Raw genomic sequence first — 19,038 nt, 5'->3', positions numbered from 1 at the left:
CAACTATTATAGCGATCTATATAACTTAGCACAGGGACCAGACTGCCATCAACCTGAGCAAAAAGACATAGATGCATTCTTAACAGATATTCCTCTACCTACTCTTACTGCAGAAGAAAGCCGAGGGTTGATACAACCATTCACAATACAAGAAATTATCGACATCTTAAAACAACTCCCGAAACACAAATCCCCGGGACCTGACAAACCTTTACAAACCTTTACTACTATACCTACAAAGACACACTAGCACCATACCTAATGACATTGTTTAACCATAGCTTCCAAAAAGGGACCATGCCCACCGAGATGCTACAAGCCCATATTACTACATTACCGAAACCAGGGAAGCCTCCAACCCATTGCCCCAACTTCCGACCGATTTCCCTATTAAATTGCGATACTAAAATCTATGCTAAACTCCTAGCGAATAGACTAAATCCTATACTAACTCGTATAATCCACAATGACCAATCGGGATTTATTAAGGGCAGACAGGACTCCGATAATACCAGAAATGATACAAGGAAATGATACACTATATAAAAGTCCCACGGCCCGAGTTTATCAGTCAGGGTTTCTTTCATCACCCTTTAATCTCACTAACAGTACCAGACAAGGATGCCCTCTCTCCCCACTTCTTTTTATACTCGCCTTAGAACCTCTGGCAATAAAAATTAGACAAGATCCATTAACTTCTGGCATACCCATAAGACAGTCAAATTACAAACTATCAATGTTCGCGGATGATATCCTCCTAACCATCTGCAAACCTGATATATCACTACCACGTCTTATGAACCTACTACAAGAGTATGGAAAAATATCATACTATAAACTCAACGCGGCTAAGACACAGGCTTTACCGCTTCACCTACCCACACAGCGAGCAGATAAATTACGCCAGACCTTTCAATTTGATTGGAGACAAAACTATATAACGTACCTAGGAGTGAAACTTGCTCTACATGCCACCAAGACTGTAACTCTGAACTATGACCCACTATCACGCATATGTACCTCACTCTTTCAAGGTTGGGAACAAGTACGCCTATCGCGGCTAGGCCGAATCCACACTACTAAGATGATAATATTACCCAAAATTTTATATGTGTTCCGAATGTTACCCCTTCCAATCCCTTCACGTATACTAAAACCACTGCAGGCAACTATATCCAGATTTATTTGGCACAAGAAAAAACCTAGACTGCCTATCCACTTACTCCAACAGACACAATCCACAGGAGGCTTAGGAGTACCCAAAATTGCTGCCTACTATGAGGCTGCTATTCTCGAGTCTGCAATAAAGCTCCATGCCCCTAAACACACGTTCCAATGGGTAGACATGGAAGCTGACAAAGCATATCCTCATCCTATCTTACACATGATGTGGGCACCGAAAATACACCGACCGCAAAAACTAACATTGTACCCCTCATCTACAGTGACCCTCAAATATTGGGATAAACTCATGGCTACCTTTTCAGAAAAAGGGAAGTATTGCACATACGCTCCACTAGAAGCACTAACAAGGATAACTCCGTGGTTGTCACTACACTCATGGACCAAATACGGAATTAAATATATTAAAGAATTGCTCACACAGTGGTATAGAACCCCGGACGTACTTAGACACATGCATGGCACTTAATCTGGCGAATGCTGGAGATGTAACTCAGCCCTTGGCACCAACCTTCACATATGGTGGACCTGTCCCCGCATTGTCCCGTACTGGCAGATGATACATACTAAGATTACGGAAATTGTAGACCCGGATCTCCCACTGCAGCCACTACCAATGCTCCTACACCACACATCCATAAACACAATAGAAAAGGCTGCGCACATAAAAATAAAATCCAATTAAAAAAGGAAAAGAAGTCCAACTTTTTTATCCTTACAAGTGTCAAGTGATGAGGTCTTCTACTTTTGTAGTGGTTTCACTTATTATGAAAGATAAAAGGGGAAAAAAGACAACCAATGGTGTAGTACGTAAAATTCAGATATAGACGTAAAAAAATTATAGTATAAAACTCACATTTACCAGAGCTAATGTCCAGCTCTGGAGTGAAGCGCGTACAGCGGTTTAATCCCCGCTTATGGGATATAAAGCAGGTTCCTCTCCGTGAATGGTATCCAATTCTCGGGATAAAAAGGCTACACTGAAAAGATTTTTTATAAGCAAAAATGATGAAGAACCTGCCCCACCTACTTTACCCTCCTCTTCTGAGACAGCAAATAGCCCTTTTTAAATACGTACCTCAGAGAAAAATCTAAGTTTTATCCATCCCATTTTCAATCAGCCCCCTTGATTTTATTTGAAAAACTTGTTCTTAAAGATTTAGAAAAAATTAAATACAAAAAATATGACCCCAATAATCTCACAAATACTGAGAGACAAGCAATCAGAGAACTTCAAAAAGACCAATATATTGTCATTAAACCAGCCGACAAAGGGGGTGGAGTAGTTATTCAATCAAGTAAAATGTATATAGATGAAGCTCATAGGCAATTAAAAGACGGAAATGTATATGAACAACTTTTAACTGATCCCATTAAGAATATCCAAACCATTTTACTTAAATTTTTAAACAAGGGTCTAGATTTAAAAATTTTAAATAAACATGAATTTAACTTTTTAAACAAAAAATTTCCTATTACCCCTGTTATTTATTTTCTTCCTAAAATTCACAAAAACGAACAACATCCCCCAGGTAGACCCATCGTTTCTGGGATAGGTTCACTTTTAAGCAACCTCTCACAATATATTGATACTCTCCTTCAACCTTCGGTAAAACTTATGAAATCGTATTTAAAAGACTCCATGTCACTTTTAAAATTTTTAAATGATTTTACCTGGAATAATTTATATTAGTCACTTGTGACGTTCAATCTCTTTACACCATTATCCCTCATGATATTGGTTGCCAAGCTATAAAATAAATTTTAACTCAAGAAGCTAGGATCCCTGGTATTCAAATCGATTTTATAATAGAAGGTATCAATATTATTTTAAAAAACAATTATTTTTGGTTTTTAGACTCTTTTTATTTGCAAAGAAGAGGTACTGCCATGGGGACTAGGTTTGCCCCCAGCTATGCCAATCTGTTTATGGCTGACTGGGAAAATGGAGCCATCTGGGGCAATCATACCTGGCGGGCAAACCTAGTCTCTTACTTTAGATATATAGACGACCTTTTTTTTATCTGGGATGGACCTGAAAAACATCTTATTGATTTTATTAATCATTTAAACACCAACAATAGAGGTATTATCCTTACACATGAATTTAGTAAACAATCCATCAATTTTTTAGATCTTAATATTTTTATTAATAAGGGACAACTCCAAACAAAAACTTTTTTAACCCCTTAAGGACACATGACGTGTGTGACACGTCATGATTCCCTTTTATTCCAGAAGTTTGGTCCTTAAGGGGTTAAAAAGTATGTGTAAACACGGCTATAGACAGATCCAGTTGCCACTACAAGCCTTGGTTAGAGAGTGCCCCTAAAAGTCAGTTTTTACGCCTTCGCAGAAACTGTTCAGAACTCACAGATTTTAATGAACAAGCAGAGTTTTTTAAAAATAAATTTATGGAAAAAAAATATTCAGAACTAGATCTGAATACCACAATCAATACAGTCAAACAAAAAGAATGAAATGAACTTTTGATATACAAAAATAAAGAAAATAATGAAAATATATCACTTCCAGTTATTTTTAATTTTAATAATAAAAGCAAACATGTTAAAAAAAATAATAAGAAAACACTGGCACATACTTAAACACGATGAGATACTTAATCCCATTATACCCACTTACAAACATTGTTTTTAGAGGAGCACCAAATTTTAAATCGATTTTAACTACAAATTTTACCAAAAAATCTCCTTCAATCTATCCTTTTTCCCTCAGACTAAAGGTTTTTATGGATGTAAACAATGTATAGTGTGTAAAACTGCGGATTGTGTTATTTCATCTAAAGTTACAAAATTCAGGTCTAATCAAACCAAAAAAGTGTATGATATTTATGACTTTATATGCTGCAATACGAAAACATTTATTTATCTGCTCGAGTGCCCATGTGGCCTCCAATATGTGGGGATGACCACAAGGTGCCTAAAGATAAGACTGAGCGAACACTGCAAAAATATTAAAAATGGATACCTAAACCATACAGTATCCAAACATTTTATTATGCACAGTAAAGACCCACGCCTACTAAAATGTATCGGTATAAAAAAATGCTCTACCTCTTGGCGTGGAGGTGATATAAAAAAGCTACTTGGAAAAACAGAGATGGAATGGGTGTATAAACTTCAGACTCTTATACCCCATGGCCTCAATGCAGATTTTGACCTACACAATTTTCTATGAATATTTATGTAACTTGATGCCTGTACCTTTAAAGTATGGTTTTACTGTCATTTATTTTACTTACATAAATCATGGTTTTACTGCTACCTTTTAAAACCTACTTTTTTATTATAATCTTTTATTTATCCTGCCCCTTTCATTTGTATTGTCCCCTTTTAACATAAGGTGTACTTGTTCCTTTTATTACAAATGTATTAATTCCCCATATTATTTCTCTTATTTTATAAGTTTTTATTAGTTCACTTTGGGTATTTGCCTCTTATTTTTTAGTTGCTACCCAAACTACATTTCCCATAAAGCATTTCGGCCATTATTGCCGAAAATCACGTGACCACTTTTTACTGTTCAAAATTACTATTTGGCATCTTCGTTTTTATCAACCAACCCCTGAATTTACATTAGACCAACATGTAATAAAAATATGTCTAAGCTTAAGTTATTTTAGAAGCGGCCGTTGCTCGCGGCCAAATCTAACTACATTTCCCATAGAGCATTGTGGCTATACTTCCGAAATGCGGAAGTGCCGCCGGTCATGTGACTATTTTTAAATGTTTATATTTATACTTTCCCACCCTCGTTTTTGATTCATATATATTAGAATCATGTTGTTATATTATAAACAATGCTTCTATTAAGTTATTAATGTATTTTAAAGTTTTAAATGTGTTTTTATTTTTGATTGGATGGACCAAGTTTTGGCGCCAAAATTCAAGTAATTATGTTCCTATATAACATCTATGTGCCAGGTAAAACATGTTATTCCATTTGAAAAAGTCCTTTTGTGACGAAACGCGTTATGGATATTTAAATATTGTGTTTTTTATATATTAAAGCATTTTTTTGGTCATTTGTTTGTGCCAATTATCTTTTTTATAGACACATAACTTCTCCTTTTTACCCTGGCCTTTTATTGTTATTTTACTATTTTTTACTGGTTTTATAAGAAACCTTGATAATTCCTGGAAGTTTCCTGTACCCAAAGAAATCCTTAGGTGGGGATCAATCCACCCAAGCTGTCATCAAAGAGCAGTGTGTCTGCTCTTATTTTGTAAGTACATTTCTTTTATTATCTTTATTTATATTGCCATACAGTGAGCACTATTGGCTGTTTCTTTTTATCCCGAGAATTGGATACCATTCACGGAGAGGAACCTGCTTTATATCCCATAAGCGGGGATTAAACCGCTGTACGCGCTTCACTCCAGAGCTGGACATTAGCTCTGGTAAATGTGAGTTTTATACTATTATTTTTTTACGTCTATATCTGAATTTTACGTACTACACCATTGGTTGTCTTTTTTCCCCTTTTATCTTTCATAATAAGTGAAACCACTACAAAAGTAGAAGACCTCATCAACCAAGGACACTTGTAAGGATAAAAAAGTTGGACTTCTTTTCCTTTTTTAATTGGATTTTATTTTTATGTGCGCAGCCTTTTCTATTGTGTTTATTTATCTTGTTTTAAAGGGTTTGAGGGATTCCCTTTTTTAAGGTTGCTGCCAATAGTTATCTAGCGCTGTCTCATTCTTTTTATTTATTATACACATCCATGCCTGCCCAACAGTATAAGAAATTGCTTACGATACACCTGCTCTCTGCCGCGAAAAGCCTCATTCCGCTGAACTGGAAAAGCCAGGCAGTGCCCACATACAAACAATGGGTGGACAAGGTAGAGGAAATACACAATATGGAAATGCTGACCGCGTCCCTGCAGGAACGCTCGGACAAATGTGCTCTCCTATGGTACCCCTGGACATCCTATATCACCCGAGGACGGGCCTGACCAGCCTGCCCAACCTCCGACAAACCCTAGGCGACTACACCTACCGTCCCGTTCCCTATCCCTCAGGGATGCCCTTGGTCCCAGACTTTCCTCCCCTCCCCTCTCTTCTCCCCCCCCCCTATGCCCGAATCAAGCCACGGCCGTCCGAGGCCTGAGCCCCGACATCATTACGAGCCAGAAACCCTCTCCCTGCATAGGGTGACTGTAGCGGATTGGTACCGGGCTGTCCCACAACATGTATGAGAATAATTGTATTTGGTCATATTGCTGGTTTAATGTGTGTGAACATGTATAGAAATCATGGTATCCGGTTATATTGACAGTTGAATGTATGTAAAGAACTGTATTCCTCTAGTTGTTCGGTAGAATCATTCCAATAAAACAAGGGAATGAAACTACCGAACAACCAGACCACCCTGTGTAAAGTGTGCCTTCAATTACCGTTTGCAACAATGTTGCAAACGGGTAATTACCTATTCGTGCAGTGTGGTCTTTGTTCTCTGGGTGGCCGCCATTCGGGATGCGAACACGTGGCGGCGGCCATCTTGGACTGCCGAACAGCGGTGTTTTGCCGTCGAGTGTCTGGAACCGAAATCGGACACTTGACTAGGCAACCACCGCTGAGACCTCCAGACTCCTAATACTTCGTGGGGAAACTACCGAACGGCCCGCCGTTCGGTAGAAAGAACCCCACGAACTAGGGGATTCATCCGAATCCCCGTCAGGCCACTTAACAGCAATATTTCACCCGTTTGTATTCGCCTGTTTGTGACCGACCGCAGGGCCAGAATGCATGGAACTGTTTTCGGATACTTTACCTCTGCGGTCGGTCCAAACTTCAAAGTCCCATAACTCCCGAACGCTTTATCCGAATGGGCTGATTTTAAAGTATGTTGGTCCTCCAGAATAGAGCTATCTGGGGATATTAGATTTGTGGATGTACCCCAAGTATTTAGGGTACATCCAAAACTCGGGGAAAACTATGTACACGATAAGGGGATTATGATGCTAGAGGAGGGGAGGAGATCTGTGGGAGGTTACTGCTTGTAGATTGGATAATGTCTTAAGTGATAGAACCTCCTCCCTTGCATGGGAGAGGGCTTTATAAGGAGCGGTGAAATAAAGCTAGTCAGTTCTACTCCTGAAACTGTGTGTCGTCCAGTTATTGGGATTGCGATGGGGATATTGCTGTATGACTCTACCTGCTGGAAACCTTGCCTGTGGACTTAACATCACCTTGTTCCTGAGCCTCACTGGGATCTCTAGTGGAGAATAGCTGTGCAAGATCGGCTCTCCGCTACATTGGTTGGCAGCGCTGGGATCCAAACTCACAGAGGAACAAGTGTAAATGGAGTACGGATGGAGATTGATTTTTCTGCGCTAAAACGCTCCACGCTAAAGGACCTCCTAGAGGCAAGGGGTATACAAGCCAGCAATAAGAAGAAAGCGGTACTTGTTACAGAACTCATGGCAGAGTACAGAATGGAGGGCGATTCAGCTCCGGCACAGAGGGAGCCGGGAGGAACACCACAAGGATCGGAATTCCAGAGGCAGGTTCAGTTCAGGCTATCCCTTTATGGGGAAAACCCCCCAGCAGAAGTTATTACCAGGACAATGTCCGAAGTACAAGAATTCGTCCTAAGGACACAGGCGACAACCGTTCCAGAACAAAGCTCTGCAAGTAGTGTGTCACAGGAAGGTAAGCCTAAAATACCGTACCAGGCTTTTAAAACATATGTGGAGGCAGAGGAAGATATAGACGCTTTCCTGCAAGACTTCGAGAGACTGTGCGCACTGCATAAAATTAACACAGAGGACTGGGTACCTATTTTGGCCGGAAGGTTAACCGGGAGGGCAGCAGAGGCATATCGGACTGTACCTAATGACGAAATAAGGAATTACAGTAAAGTAAAAGAAATTATACTCGCCAGGTATGCTATAACACCCGAGGCATACCGGCGGAGATTCCGGGATCTAAAGAAAGCAGAGAAGGACTCGCACGCAGAGTGGGCATGCCGATTACAGGGGGCAGCACTCGGGTGGGTGCAAGCTAGCAAGGCACGTTCTATGGATGATGTAATACAGATGTTGCTGATGGAGCAGTTCTATGAGGGAATACCCAGTGAGGTCCAGGAATGGGTAAGGGACAGAAACCCTACTTCCCTCACCGAGGCTGCTAGAAAAGCGGATGACTACCTGGATGCACGCAGGCCACAAAAACCTGCAGCTCCAAAAGCAACCCTTAAAACATTCGGGGGAACCACCTACACCCCAGCTCCACTGAGACCACTACCACCACCACCACCACCCGCTGCACAGCCCCGGTTCCGACAACCCACCGCTGGCCCCTGTCATCACTGCCAGAAGTGGGGACATTATAAAAGGGAATGCCCACAGCTGCGGGACCGTTCCACCTGGATTCGTCCAGGCCCACCTCCACCCAGGGCGGCCGCAGCCCACCACTACCAGGACCTAGTTGCCACCCCGTATGGTTCCGCAGCCCCCATTACCACTGTGGAACAATGGGAGGTACTGCACGAGGCAGATCCTGTCCAGGCCAATGTGGACAATCTACGGCACCATCGACAGACCGTATATCTGAATGGTACAGCAGTCCGGGGGTTACGAGATTCTGGAGCCACCATCACGTTGGTACAAAGCCACCTGATTTCAGATCAGGCAAAACTGAACAAAACTGTTGCCGTCCGGGTAGCTGGGGGAGCAGTGTACCGGCTACCTACAGCAAGGGTACATTTACATTGGGGAGCGGGGGCAGGGGAAGTGGAGGTGGGGTTGATGCCACATTTACCGGCGGAGGTTTGATTGGGGAACGATCTGGGGAGGCTCACTTCTGCATTTGAGCCCCAGTCGCCCAACACAAGGGGAGGTCAACCGTGTAGTCACCCGACAGGCCCGCATCCAGGACCACAACACACTGCCGGAGGTCCAGGTAAGCAACCCTACCCCCCCTCTAGAATGTGTCCCCTGGGCCCCCCCTAATGAATTTGTAGCTGAAGTTGCAACAGACCCCACGCTTCAGGTGTATAGGGACAAGGTTATCACGGGTCTCCCCGGGGTGGAGGGAGAGAGGTTTATCTGGGATAAACAACTTTTGTACAGGGAAACAAGCAAGCAGATTACGGGGTCAGACCCGATAGCGAGGAGACAATTAGTGGTACCGCAGCGGTACCGGGCGGAATTACTCCGGATAGCGCATGATATTCCGCTATCCGGACATCTAGGGGTTAGTCGCACCAGGTACAGACTAACCCAGAGTTTCTTCTGGCCAGGGATTAGCCAAGAAGTACGCAGATATTGCACGACTTGCGATATCTGCCAGAGGGTGGGAAAAAAGGGGAGATCGCAGGAAAGCTAAACTTCACCCCTTACCCATAATAGAGGAACCTTTTAGCCGAATAGCGGTGGATCTGATAGGCCCCCTCAATAAAGCTAGCCCGTCAGGAAAAAGGTATATTTTAACGGTAGTAGATTATGCCACCAGGTATCCAGAGGCAGTGGCTCTGACCAACATCCACGCTGAAACGGTCGCGGATGCCCTCATGCGGATATTCTCCCGGATGGGATTACCCAGGGAGATTATCTCGGATCAGGGTACCCAGTTTACCGCAGAATTCACCCAACACCTCTGGAGGATCTGTGGCATTAAGCCTATTATCAGTGCCCCTTACCACCCCCAGACGAACGGGCTCTGCGAACGATTCAATGGTACCTTGAAGCAGATGCTCCGAACCTTCGCAGAGACCCACAAGGACTGGGAACGATTCCTGCCGCACCTCCTATTCGCATACCGGGAGGTGCCGCAGGAATCCACAGGGTTCTCCCCGTTTGAATTATTGTTTGGGAGGAGGGTCCGAGGCCCATTAGATCTTATTAGAGAGCATTGGGAGGGAGACCGGAGCACAGATGGCACCCCCATCATACCATATGTGTTGGCCTTTCGGGACCGCCTGGAGGCGCTGACCAAGACGGTAAGGGAAAACCTTCAGGAGGCCCAGACCCGCCAGCGCACATGGTATGATCGGGGGGCCAGGGACCGTAGCTTTCAGGTCGGGCAGAAAGTACTAATTTTAAAACCCGTCCGACATGATAAGTTACAGGCCGCTTGGCAAGGCCCATATAAGGTGGTGGAGCAAAGATGTGACACCACCTATATTATCGGCCCCTGCACAGGGACTGGGGGGCGACGCATGCTCCATGTGAACATGCTGAAGCCCTACCACGAGCGTACTGAGGAGGTAACCGCCATCTGTGCCCCTAACACGGAAGAGTTTGACAGCTTACCCCTCCCCGATTTGCTGGGGGATGGGCAGTTGTCCGGGGATTTAGGGGAGGTTGCGCTGGGAGATCGGCTGAGCCCACAGGAGCGGATCGAGGTACAGCAACTATTAGAAGAGAAACGCGACACGTTCTCTAATGTACCTGGATACACGCCTCTGGCAACTCACCGGGTCGAGACCCCAGGGCAACTACCCATGCGCCAGACGCCATACCGCATCCCAGAAGCGGTACGGGCAAACATGCGTAAGGAGATCGACGAAATGCTCCAACTGGGGGTGATTGAACCCTCAGACAGTCCTTGGGCATCTCCTGTAGTCCTCGTACCAAAGCGAGATGGTACGACCCGCTTCTGCGTGGACTATAGGAGATTGAACGAGAAGACTGTATCCGACGCCTATCCGATGCCCCGGATAGACGAGTTACTGGACAGAATGGCCAGGGGCCAATACCTCACCACTATTGACTTGTGTAAAGGGTATTGGCAAATCCCCCTGGCCGCAGACGCCATCCCGAAGTCGGCCTTTGTCACCCCATTTGGCTTGTACCAGTTTAAAGTCATGCCATTTGGGATGAAAAACGCCCCAGCCACCTTCCAAAGGATGGTGGATCGACTCCTGGATGGATTGCAGGACTATACCTGTGCCTACCTGGACGATATTGCCATTTTTAGCAATACGTGGCAGGAACATTTAGCTCACATAGGAGCTGTGCTAGATAGGATAAGGGAAGCAGGTTTGACCTTGAAGCCGGCCAAGTGTAGTATCGGAATGGCTGAGGTACAGTACCTGGGACATAGAGTAGGGTGCGGTAAACAGAAACCCGAACCCGCCAAAGTAGAGGCTGTAGCCCAGTGGCCCACCCCTAGGACTAAGACCCAGGTTTTAGCGTTTCTAGGGACAGCAGGGTATTACAGGAAGTTTGTTCCCAATTATAGCGCCCTGGCCAAACCCCTCACTGACCTGACCCGTAAGAACCTTCCCCGCCAAGTAAACTGGACCCCGGAGTGTGAGCAGGCATTCCAACAATTGAAAAATGCACTGATAAATGCCCCTGTCTTGGCAGCTCCCAATCCAACTAAACGTTTTCTTGTTCACACAGACGCTTCTATGTTTGGATTGGGGGCAGTACTGAGTCAAGTCGGGGCCGATGGCGGAGAACATCCAGTGGCTTACATCAGTCGCAAACTGTTACCTCGAGAAGTAAGCTACGCCGCCATCGAAAAGGAATGCCTGGCTGTGGTGTGGGCCCTAAAGAAACTGCAGCCCTATTTATATGGACAGCCCTTTTCCTTGCTCACGGATCACAACCCGTTAGTCTGGCTGAACCGGGTGGCTGGGGACAACGCCAGGCTGCTGCGCTGGAGTTTGGCGCTACAGCCTTTTGACTTTAATATCCAGTACCGGCCGGGTAAGCAGAATGGAAATGCTGACGGGTTGTCAAGACAAACTGACTTAGAGAAATGATCCGTGAGCCCCCGGACATCCCCAAGCCGATCCGTGTTGGATCAGACTGTGTATGCCGGCTTGTGGGCAAGGGGAGCAGTGTAGCGGATTGGTACCGGGCTGTCCCACAACATGTATGAGAATAATTGTATTTGGTCATATTGCTGGTTTAATGTGTGTGAACATGTATAGAAATCATGGTATCCGGTTATATTGACAGTTGAATGTATGTAAAGAACTGTATTCCTCTAGTTGTTCGGTAGAATCATTCCAATAAAACAAGGGAATGAAACTACCGAACAACCAGACCACCCTGTGTAAAGTGTGCCTTCAATTACCGTTTGCAACAATGTTGCAAACGGGTAATTACCTATTCGTGCAGTGTGGACTTTGTTCTCTGGGTGGCCGCCATTCGGGATGCGAACACGTGGCGGCGGCCATCTTGGACTGCCGAACAGCGGTGTTTTGCCGTCGAGTGTCTGGAACCGAAATCGGACACTTGACTAGGCAACCACCGCTGAGACCTCCAGACTCCTAATACTTCGTGGGGAAACTACCGAACGGCCCGCCGTTCGGTAGAAAGAACCCCACGAACTAGGGGATTCATCCGAATCCCCGTCAGGCCACTTAACAGCAATATTTCACCCGTTTGTATTCGCCTGTTTGTGACCGACCGCAGGGCCAGAATGCATGGAACTGTTTTCGGATACTTTACCTCTGCGGTCGGTCCAAACTTCAAAGTCCCATAACTCCCGAACGCTTTATCCGAATGGGCTGATTTTAAAGTATGTTGGTCCTCCAGAATAGAGCTATCTGGGGATATTAGATTTGTGGATGTACCCCAAGTATTTAGGGTACATCCAAAACTCGGGGAAAACTATGTACACGATAAGGGGATTATGATGCTAGAGGAGGGGAGGAGATCTGTGGGAGGTTACTGCTTGTAGATTGGATAATGTCTTAAGTGATAGAACCTCCTCCCTTGCATGGGAGAGGGCTTTATAAGGAGCTGTGAAATAAAGCTAGTCAGTTCTACTCCTGAAACTGTGTGTCGTCCAGTTATTGGGATTGCGATGGGGATATTGCTGTATGACTCTACCTGCTGGAAACCTTGCCTGTGGACTTAACATCACCTTGTTCCTGAGCCTCACTGGGATCTCTAGTGGAGAATAGCTGTGCAAGATCGGCTCTCCGCTACAGTGACCTTCCCTTGACACCTGTACACACCCCTCTGTCCACCCCAGACCAGTCTACTATATGTGTCACTTACGCTCATCACAGCCCGGTCCCCCAGCGGAGCTCCGCTCATGCGGACCAGGTGCAGGCTGGCTGTGTGTCAGTCGCAAAGGTATCACAGTAGTCACTTCTGACCTCCCAGGGAGTCAGACAAACTGTTAATGTATGTACTGTATTTTGTAACATAAAACTTGATACCCCCCTCCCTTCTCTTTTTTCTGTCTCCTTCCCTGTCTTGAAAACTATTACAAATAAAGAATGTCCAAAAAATATATATATATATTAAAGATGTCTGCGACCCATTGGGGATTAGACCATTTCCAACTCTACAAGACCAGTTCAACCTTCCTAATTCCTTTGCCTTTCAATACCTACAACTCAAAAGCGTTATAAATACACACGTATCCCTTCAAACAAGATCCCCAACGCAAAACATCAAACGTTAAATGCTATCTCCAGATGCCACACAGCTCCAGTTAAACCCAAATCCCTATCTCTATGTTATAAAGCGACACTGAACCAAGTCCAGCCCCACTCTTTTAAATATGTAGAACAATGGGAAAAAGAAGGTATCCCTAAACTTGCGGACTAACAATGGATTAAGGCATTAAATACACTGAAAGGCCTCACATCCTGTTCCTCACACATAGAAGCGCATAAAAAAATCATGTATAGATGGTACCTTACTCCGCATAGGTTACACCAAATTTACCCCTCCACAACCCCTAACTGTTGGAGGTGCGAGTTAAAAGAGGGCACCATGACCCACATATGGTGGGAATGCACTGTGATAAAACCACTATGGAAACAGGTTCAGCAAATACTGCTCCAATCTCTGAATTATACATCTACCATTACACCAACGTTAGCTCTGCTATTGATCTTTCCGGATCAATGGGACAAAAAACATAAGAAAATAGCTTCTCTGGTTATTCTAGCAGCATGGAATTTATTAGCTTTTGTGATATTTAACTGGCTAATCGCCGTCTGTCAGAAATCTGTCTTAGCTGAACCATTATCTTGGATCTTTCTGAGGTTAAGCACCATAGAACATTATCAATTATTGTATGTGGAGCTAACCCATGTCGTTAGTTGTACTATCATGTAGGGATTTACTTATCCATAAATCTTTTAACTATTGACAGCACTGGTTTAGCAGTCGTCTTACAGCTATTAGTGATATATAATATAGTGATATTTAATATAGTATCACTTCTATTACTTGGGAATACACTGATGTTATATTGTAGCAAAACAGTATTGCTTCAGCATTAGTGTTATTATGTATACACTTTTACAGCTTGTATACGTAGTCAGAGTTTTACTCACTGTATAGTCTCCACCCACTCCTGTTGTTCATATGATTTTTCTTTAATATATTTTTATTTTAGATGTATTTATTAAAAGTTACTTTTTAAGCCTATAATCTTCTCAGTAAATCATACACAGGTAGAATGGCATTTTTTTCTTTTTTTTGTTTATTCTCTATGATATTCACCATTTAGGGGTTACCCCCCTTTGTTGTGCCCTCTACCTTGTGATATCTAAATTTTGTTCCTAGGTTAATTCTTTTCATTTCCTTTGCAGAATATCAGTTCCTCCTCTTGGAAGGCTTCATTCAACTCTTGTAGTTGTCCAGGGGTAATTTTTGGCAATTTAATATTCTTAAAGAAATCGGCAATATCCGATTTATTCGCTGAATTGGATATATTATATAATTCTTGATAAAAAAAAATTGAAACGCTTCCCCTATTTTTTCTGGTCTTAATAAGACTTCATCTTTATGGATAATTTTCGTAATACGTTTTTTGGCTCTCTCTTTTTTTAGTCTGTTTCGACATTAATACTTACACTCTATTTCCCATATAATACCATTTCCTCTTCCTAAAAATCTGGGCCTTGTCAGCCTTTGCCATTAAATGTTTGTTTATTAATTTTTCTGTTTCTCTTATTAAATTGGTAGTACTGTCTGGTGGATTTTTTTTTATTTTGGTGCATTACATTATCTAGTTTTATATAGAGCTCTCCTAAATTATTCTTCTTACTGTTTGCTTTATTTTCTTTAGCTGTTAAACTTATGAGCGTGCCTCTAACTACTGATTTATATGCACACCAAGTCATTGCTGGGGAGACTTCATTGTTTCTATTTTCTTGAAAAAAATGATCTGTAATTTGTTTAAGGTTATCTTCATTTTTCATTATCCAATCTTTTATTCTCCAGTCTGTTCGTACTCTTTCATACTGGTCTTTTATTTCCAATATGACCTGATTATGTTCAGACCAGGTTGTTGCTGTTATAAAAATATTTTCAATCTGATTGGCTAGGTTTCTATCTCCTAAGATCAGATCAATTCTGGAATATGAACCAAAAGTTTTGGAGAAACAAGAAAAGTCTGCAGGAATTTCAGTCTGTCTCTGCCCACTTGATTACGTCACTCCATCTACACGTTTCTTCTGTATGGCTTTGTCAAGACGTCAATGTGATAATTCCACCATCTTTGTTATGGGTATTTAAGGGTTAAAGGGCTAATGTACACACCCTTACTGAGCAAAATTATGTACGAGTAAGTAGCAGGGACTATGCTTCCTGATGCACAACATGCGACTTTGTGAATCTCAGCTACACTCCCGCAAGATGCCATTCTATCTCGTGGTCAAGAATCACAGCACAGCATACGTAAAGAAGTCCAACATAGACTCATCAGTTATCAGGTAATGCAGGCAAAGTAATGTAAATAAAATGTAAGCAATGGGCATGATGTGGGCATAATAAAATGGAGGTTATCTAAAATAAAGATAGTCAATGTGGCATGTGGGCAGAATAGTATAACGTATTATATTGATTAGAATAAAGATCACAACATGACTCAGTAAATTCTCAATAAAGATTTTAATTGAAATTCTCAGATTGCCCTGATTGACCCAGAAATTATTCAGCAAACTGAAGATAAACAGAACCAGTAACATTTTATATATTTAACATTCTTAAACCTATAGAAGATATTTAGAGAAATAATGAACTTGCAGTGTGCGCTATAAATGGCATCTGGTTTACAAGCTTCAAACTCCTGTCTCATTTTTAGATCATTTTCTATATGTACATGGATTTATTGGGTATATTTTCATTATCTGTTCATTATAACAGTTCCTAATATTACAAACACCGTTTTAGTAAAGCCAATCAAGCAAAATATACTGTGTCTACATTTCAATATCATACAGAGAGCTCAGTCTAAACCTGGAGAATGGCTGGAGAATTACATTGCTCATTACAACTCGATTAATATACAAAAATAATCACCCAGTACACAAATAACACGTAATGACACACACACTGACAATGTGACACACGCATTATAACTCACATATTCACACACATAGTCTGTTTGTAGTTGACCTTTTAGGTGCAATAAACTATAACTCTCACCACACTCAAACAACACACACAAAACACTCACACCCTTTAACCCCTTAAGGAAACATGACATGTGTGACATGTCATGATTCCCTTTTATTCCAGAAGTTTGGTCCTTAAGGGGTTAAATCAGTAAACCATGAATTATTGCGACATAAAAACAAAATGCAAAATTCAGGATACATGGTCAAGCTGTTACTATTAATGAATTAAGAAAAACAAAATAGCTAAGTCGGTGAAGATTACCCTAGTGCAGGCATAGGCAACCTTCGGCACTCCAGATGTTGTGGACTACATCCCCCATAATGCTCTAACACACATAATGCTGGCAAAGTATCATGGGAGGTGTAGTCCAAAACATCTGCAGTGCCGAAGGTTGCCTATGCCTGCCCTAGTGTGATGTTTTGTCCACACCCAGATCAGTATTACTGGCTGCTGATTCCCACTCTGGAATTTTCAGTTAAATATCTTTAATTAAATCAATAAATCAGTCAATAGATTAAATTCTCAGCCAGTTATTACCATAATATACCCCAAAAATAGCATGGAGCGGCTCAGTAAAGGTGGCAGTGAAGGTGTATAAGTGTCTGATCGGGTCACACAGCTCATAAAAGGAAAGCCGCCCAGCCTCATAGTCCAGATATATCCGTAATCTCTGACTGGAAGGGAGGTGAAGTAATGGTACTGCTTCTCTGTCATATATCACATAATACTCATTATTATTCCACCAACTCTCCAAACCCCAGGACTTGTTATTATATCCAATCTCTGACTGATCCCCTTTCCTGTCTATACTGGGATAGGCCATCCCTACCATCCATCCCCCTGATTCACTGCACTCCACTTCCCAGTAATGTCGCCCTGACGAGAAACTGCTGGAGCTTAAAACCTGAGAATAATGCTGAAATCTCTCTGGTGTTTCTGGGCGACTCTGGTTTATTTCTGACACAGATACAGTTTTCATGTCACTTGATACAGTTATATTATTAGCAGCCGTGTTTACATCCAGTAACATGTCTGAAGCTAATTCTACCCCCAGTAATATATTAGCCGGTACATGGCTTTGTCTTTTTACTCTGGCCACAATCCGAGCTAAGCCTGAGTGTAAGGTCACTGAGATCAGACCCACGTCCAGATGCCCTACAGCACGGACCTTTGTTTCGTGTTTCTCTCTGTCCTCATTATCTCCATCCTCAGCATCACAATAGTCAGCGCTGTCTGATTCCCGTTCTTGTAAGACAGTTAATGGGTCCATCATGTTACACAGCTCCTCAATGTGACCCATCTTCCTGGACAGATCCTCCTTCTTTATTTCCAACTGCCGGATTAGATCTGAGACTCGGAGTAAGACCTGCTCTTGCTGCCTGGAGATCTTACTCAGGACTCGCTTCTCTAGGGCTTCCAGCTCTTCCCTGATGCCCCTAATCAGAGCAGTGACTTCATCTGTTACCCCAGTTGCTTTTTCTTGCTCTTCTCTCCTAAGCTCCAGTAGATTCTGGACTCTTCTCTCAGCCTCCTCTCTCTCTGAAGTCAGTTTCTGCAAAATATTTCTCAGTTTCTCCTTCTTCTTCTCAGAGGTCTCAGTCAGAGTCTCTACCTGGTGTCCCTTGTGCTCCCCATCCAGTCTGCAGGACACACAGATGCAGACAGCATCATCAGAGCAGTAATATTTAAGGATTTCCTTGTGGACAGAGCATTTTCTGTTCCCTATTGAAGTGGTTGGTTCAGTTAGGACATGTTCTGCTGACTTGCTGTGGACCTTCAGGTGGGTTTCACATAAAGAAGCTTCACAGTGCAGACATGTTTTAGAAGCAGGTACAGGAGAGTGAACACAGTAAGTACAGGGGATCCCAACCTTCTCCTGTCCTGGGTGAGCAGATAGGAAACTCTCCACTATGTTACACAGTCTATGGTTTCTTTTAAGCTCACTTTTTTCCCCAAAAGTCAGTCTGCATTCAGGACAGGAATATCCTCTCACCCCCTGTGTGTCCATCACAGTCTCGATACAAACCCGGCAGTAGCTATGTCCACATGGCAGGGTTACAGAGTATGTATAAATGTTTAGGCAGATAGAGCAGGTCAGCTCGTCTCTCAGATAAGCAGCCGCCATCACTGAAAGCAGCAACAAGAAATGAAACTTAATGTTTGTTTTTTCACAGAAAGCAGTGGGACGGGTTTTACCACATTCTCCAACCAAGGGGCCGATAGTTTGTATCGAAGGATTTAGCTTCTGAGAGTTATACTGCTACATAGCTACACAGGATGAAAAGAGTCCATCAAGTTCATCCTTTCTCATATTTGTTTTTACTATTGATTCAAAAGATGGCAAAAAAAAAACTTAAAGCACTTTCCAATTTTGCAACAAACTAAGAAATAATTGATTCTTGACCCCAGAATGGCAGTTACGTCTCCCCTTGGATCAGGAAGATGGTACCTACCTTATTAAAAAGTATATCCTTGAATATTATGGTTTTGCTAGTATT

At 42.8% G+C, this 19,038-nt stretch overlaps 1 protein-coding gene across 1 annotated transcript; it reads right to left on the bottom strand.

Annotated features, from left to right (window-relative positions):
- Window positions 1–16,950: 16,950 nt before the first annotated feature.
- Window positions 16,951–18,686, bottom strand: LOC134568462 (E3 ubiquitin/ISG15 ligase TRIM25-like). The gene has a single exon (XM_063427067.1). It carries the CDS (start codon window positions 18,663–18,665, stop codon window positions 17,055–17,057), a length of 1,611 nt encoding a protein of 536 aa, XP_063283137.1. The 5' UTR covers window positions 18,666–18,686; the 3' UTR covers window positions 16,951–17,054.
- Between the last annotated feature and the right edge of the window lie 352 nt (window positions 18,687–19,038).

This window comes from Pelobates fuscus, chromosome 7 (genome assembly GCF_036172605.1).
Source record: "Pelobates fuscus isolate aPelFus1 chromosome 7, aPelFus1.pri, whole genome shotgun sequence".
NCBI classification, from domain to species: Eukaryota; Metazoa; Chordata; class Amphibia; order Anura; family Pelobatidae; genus Pelobates; species Pelobates fuscus.
Note: the sequence above shows the minus strand (reverse complement) of the source record. Positions and strands in the feature narration are given on the sequence as shown.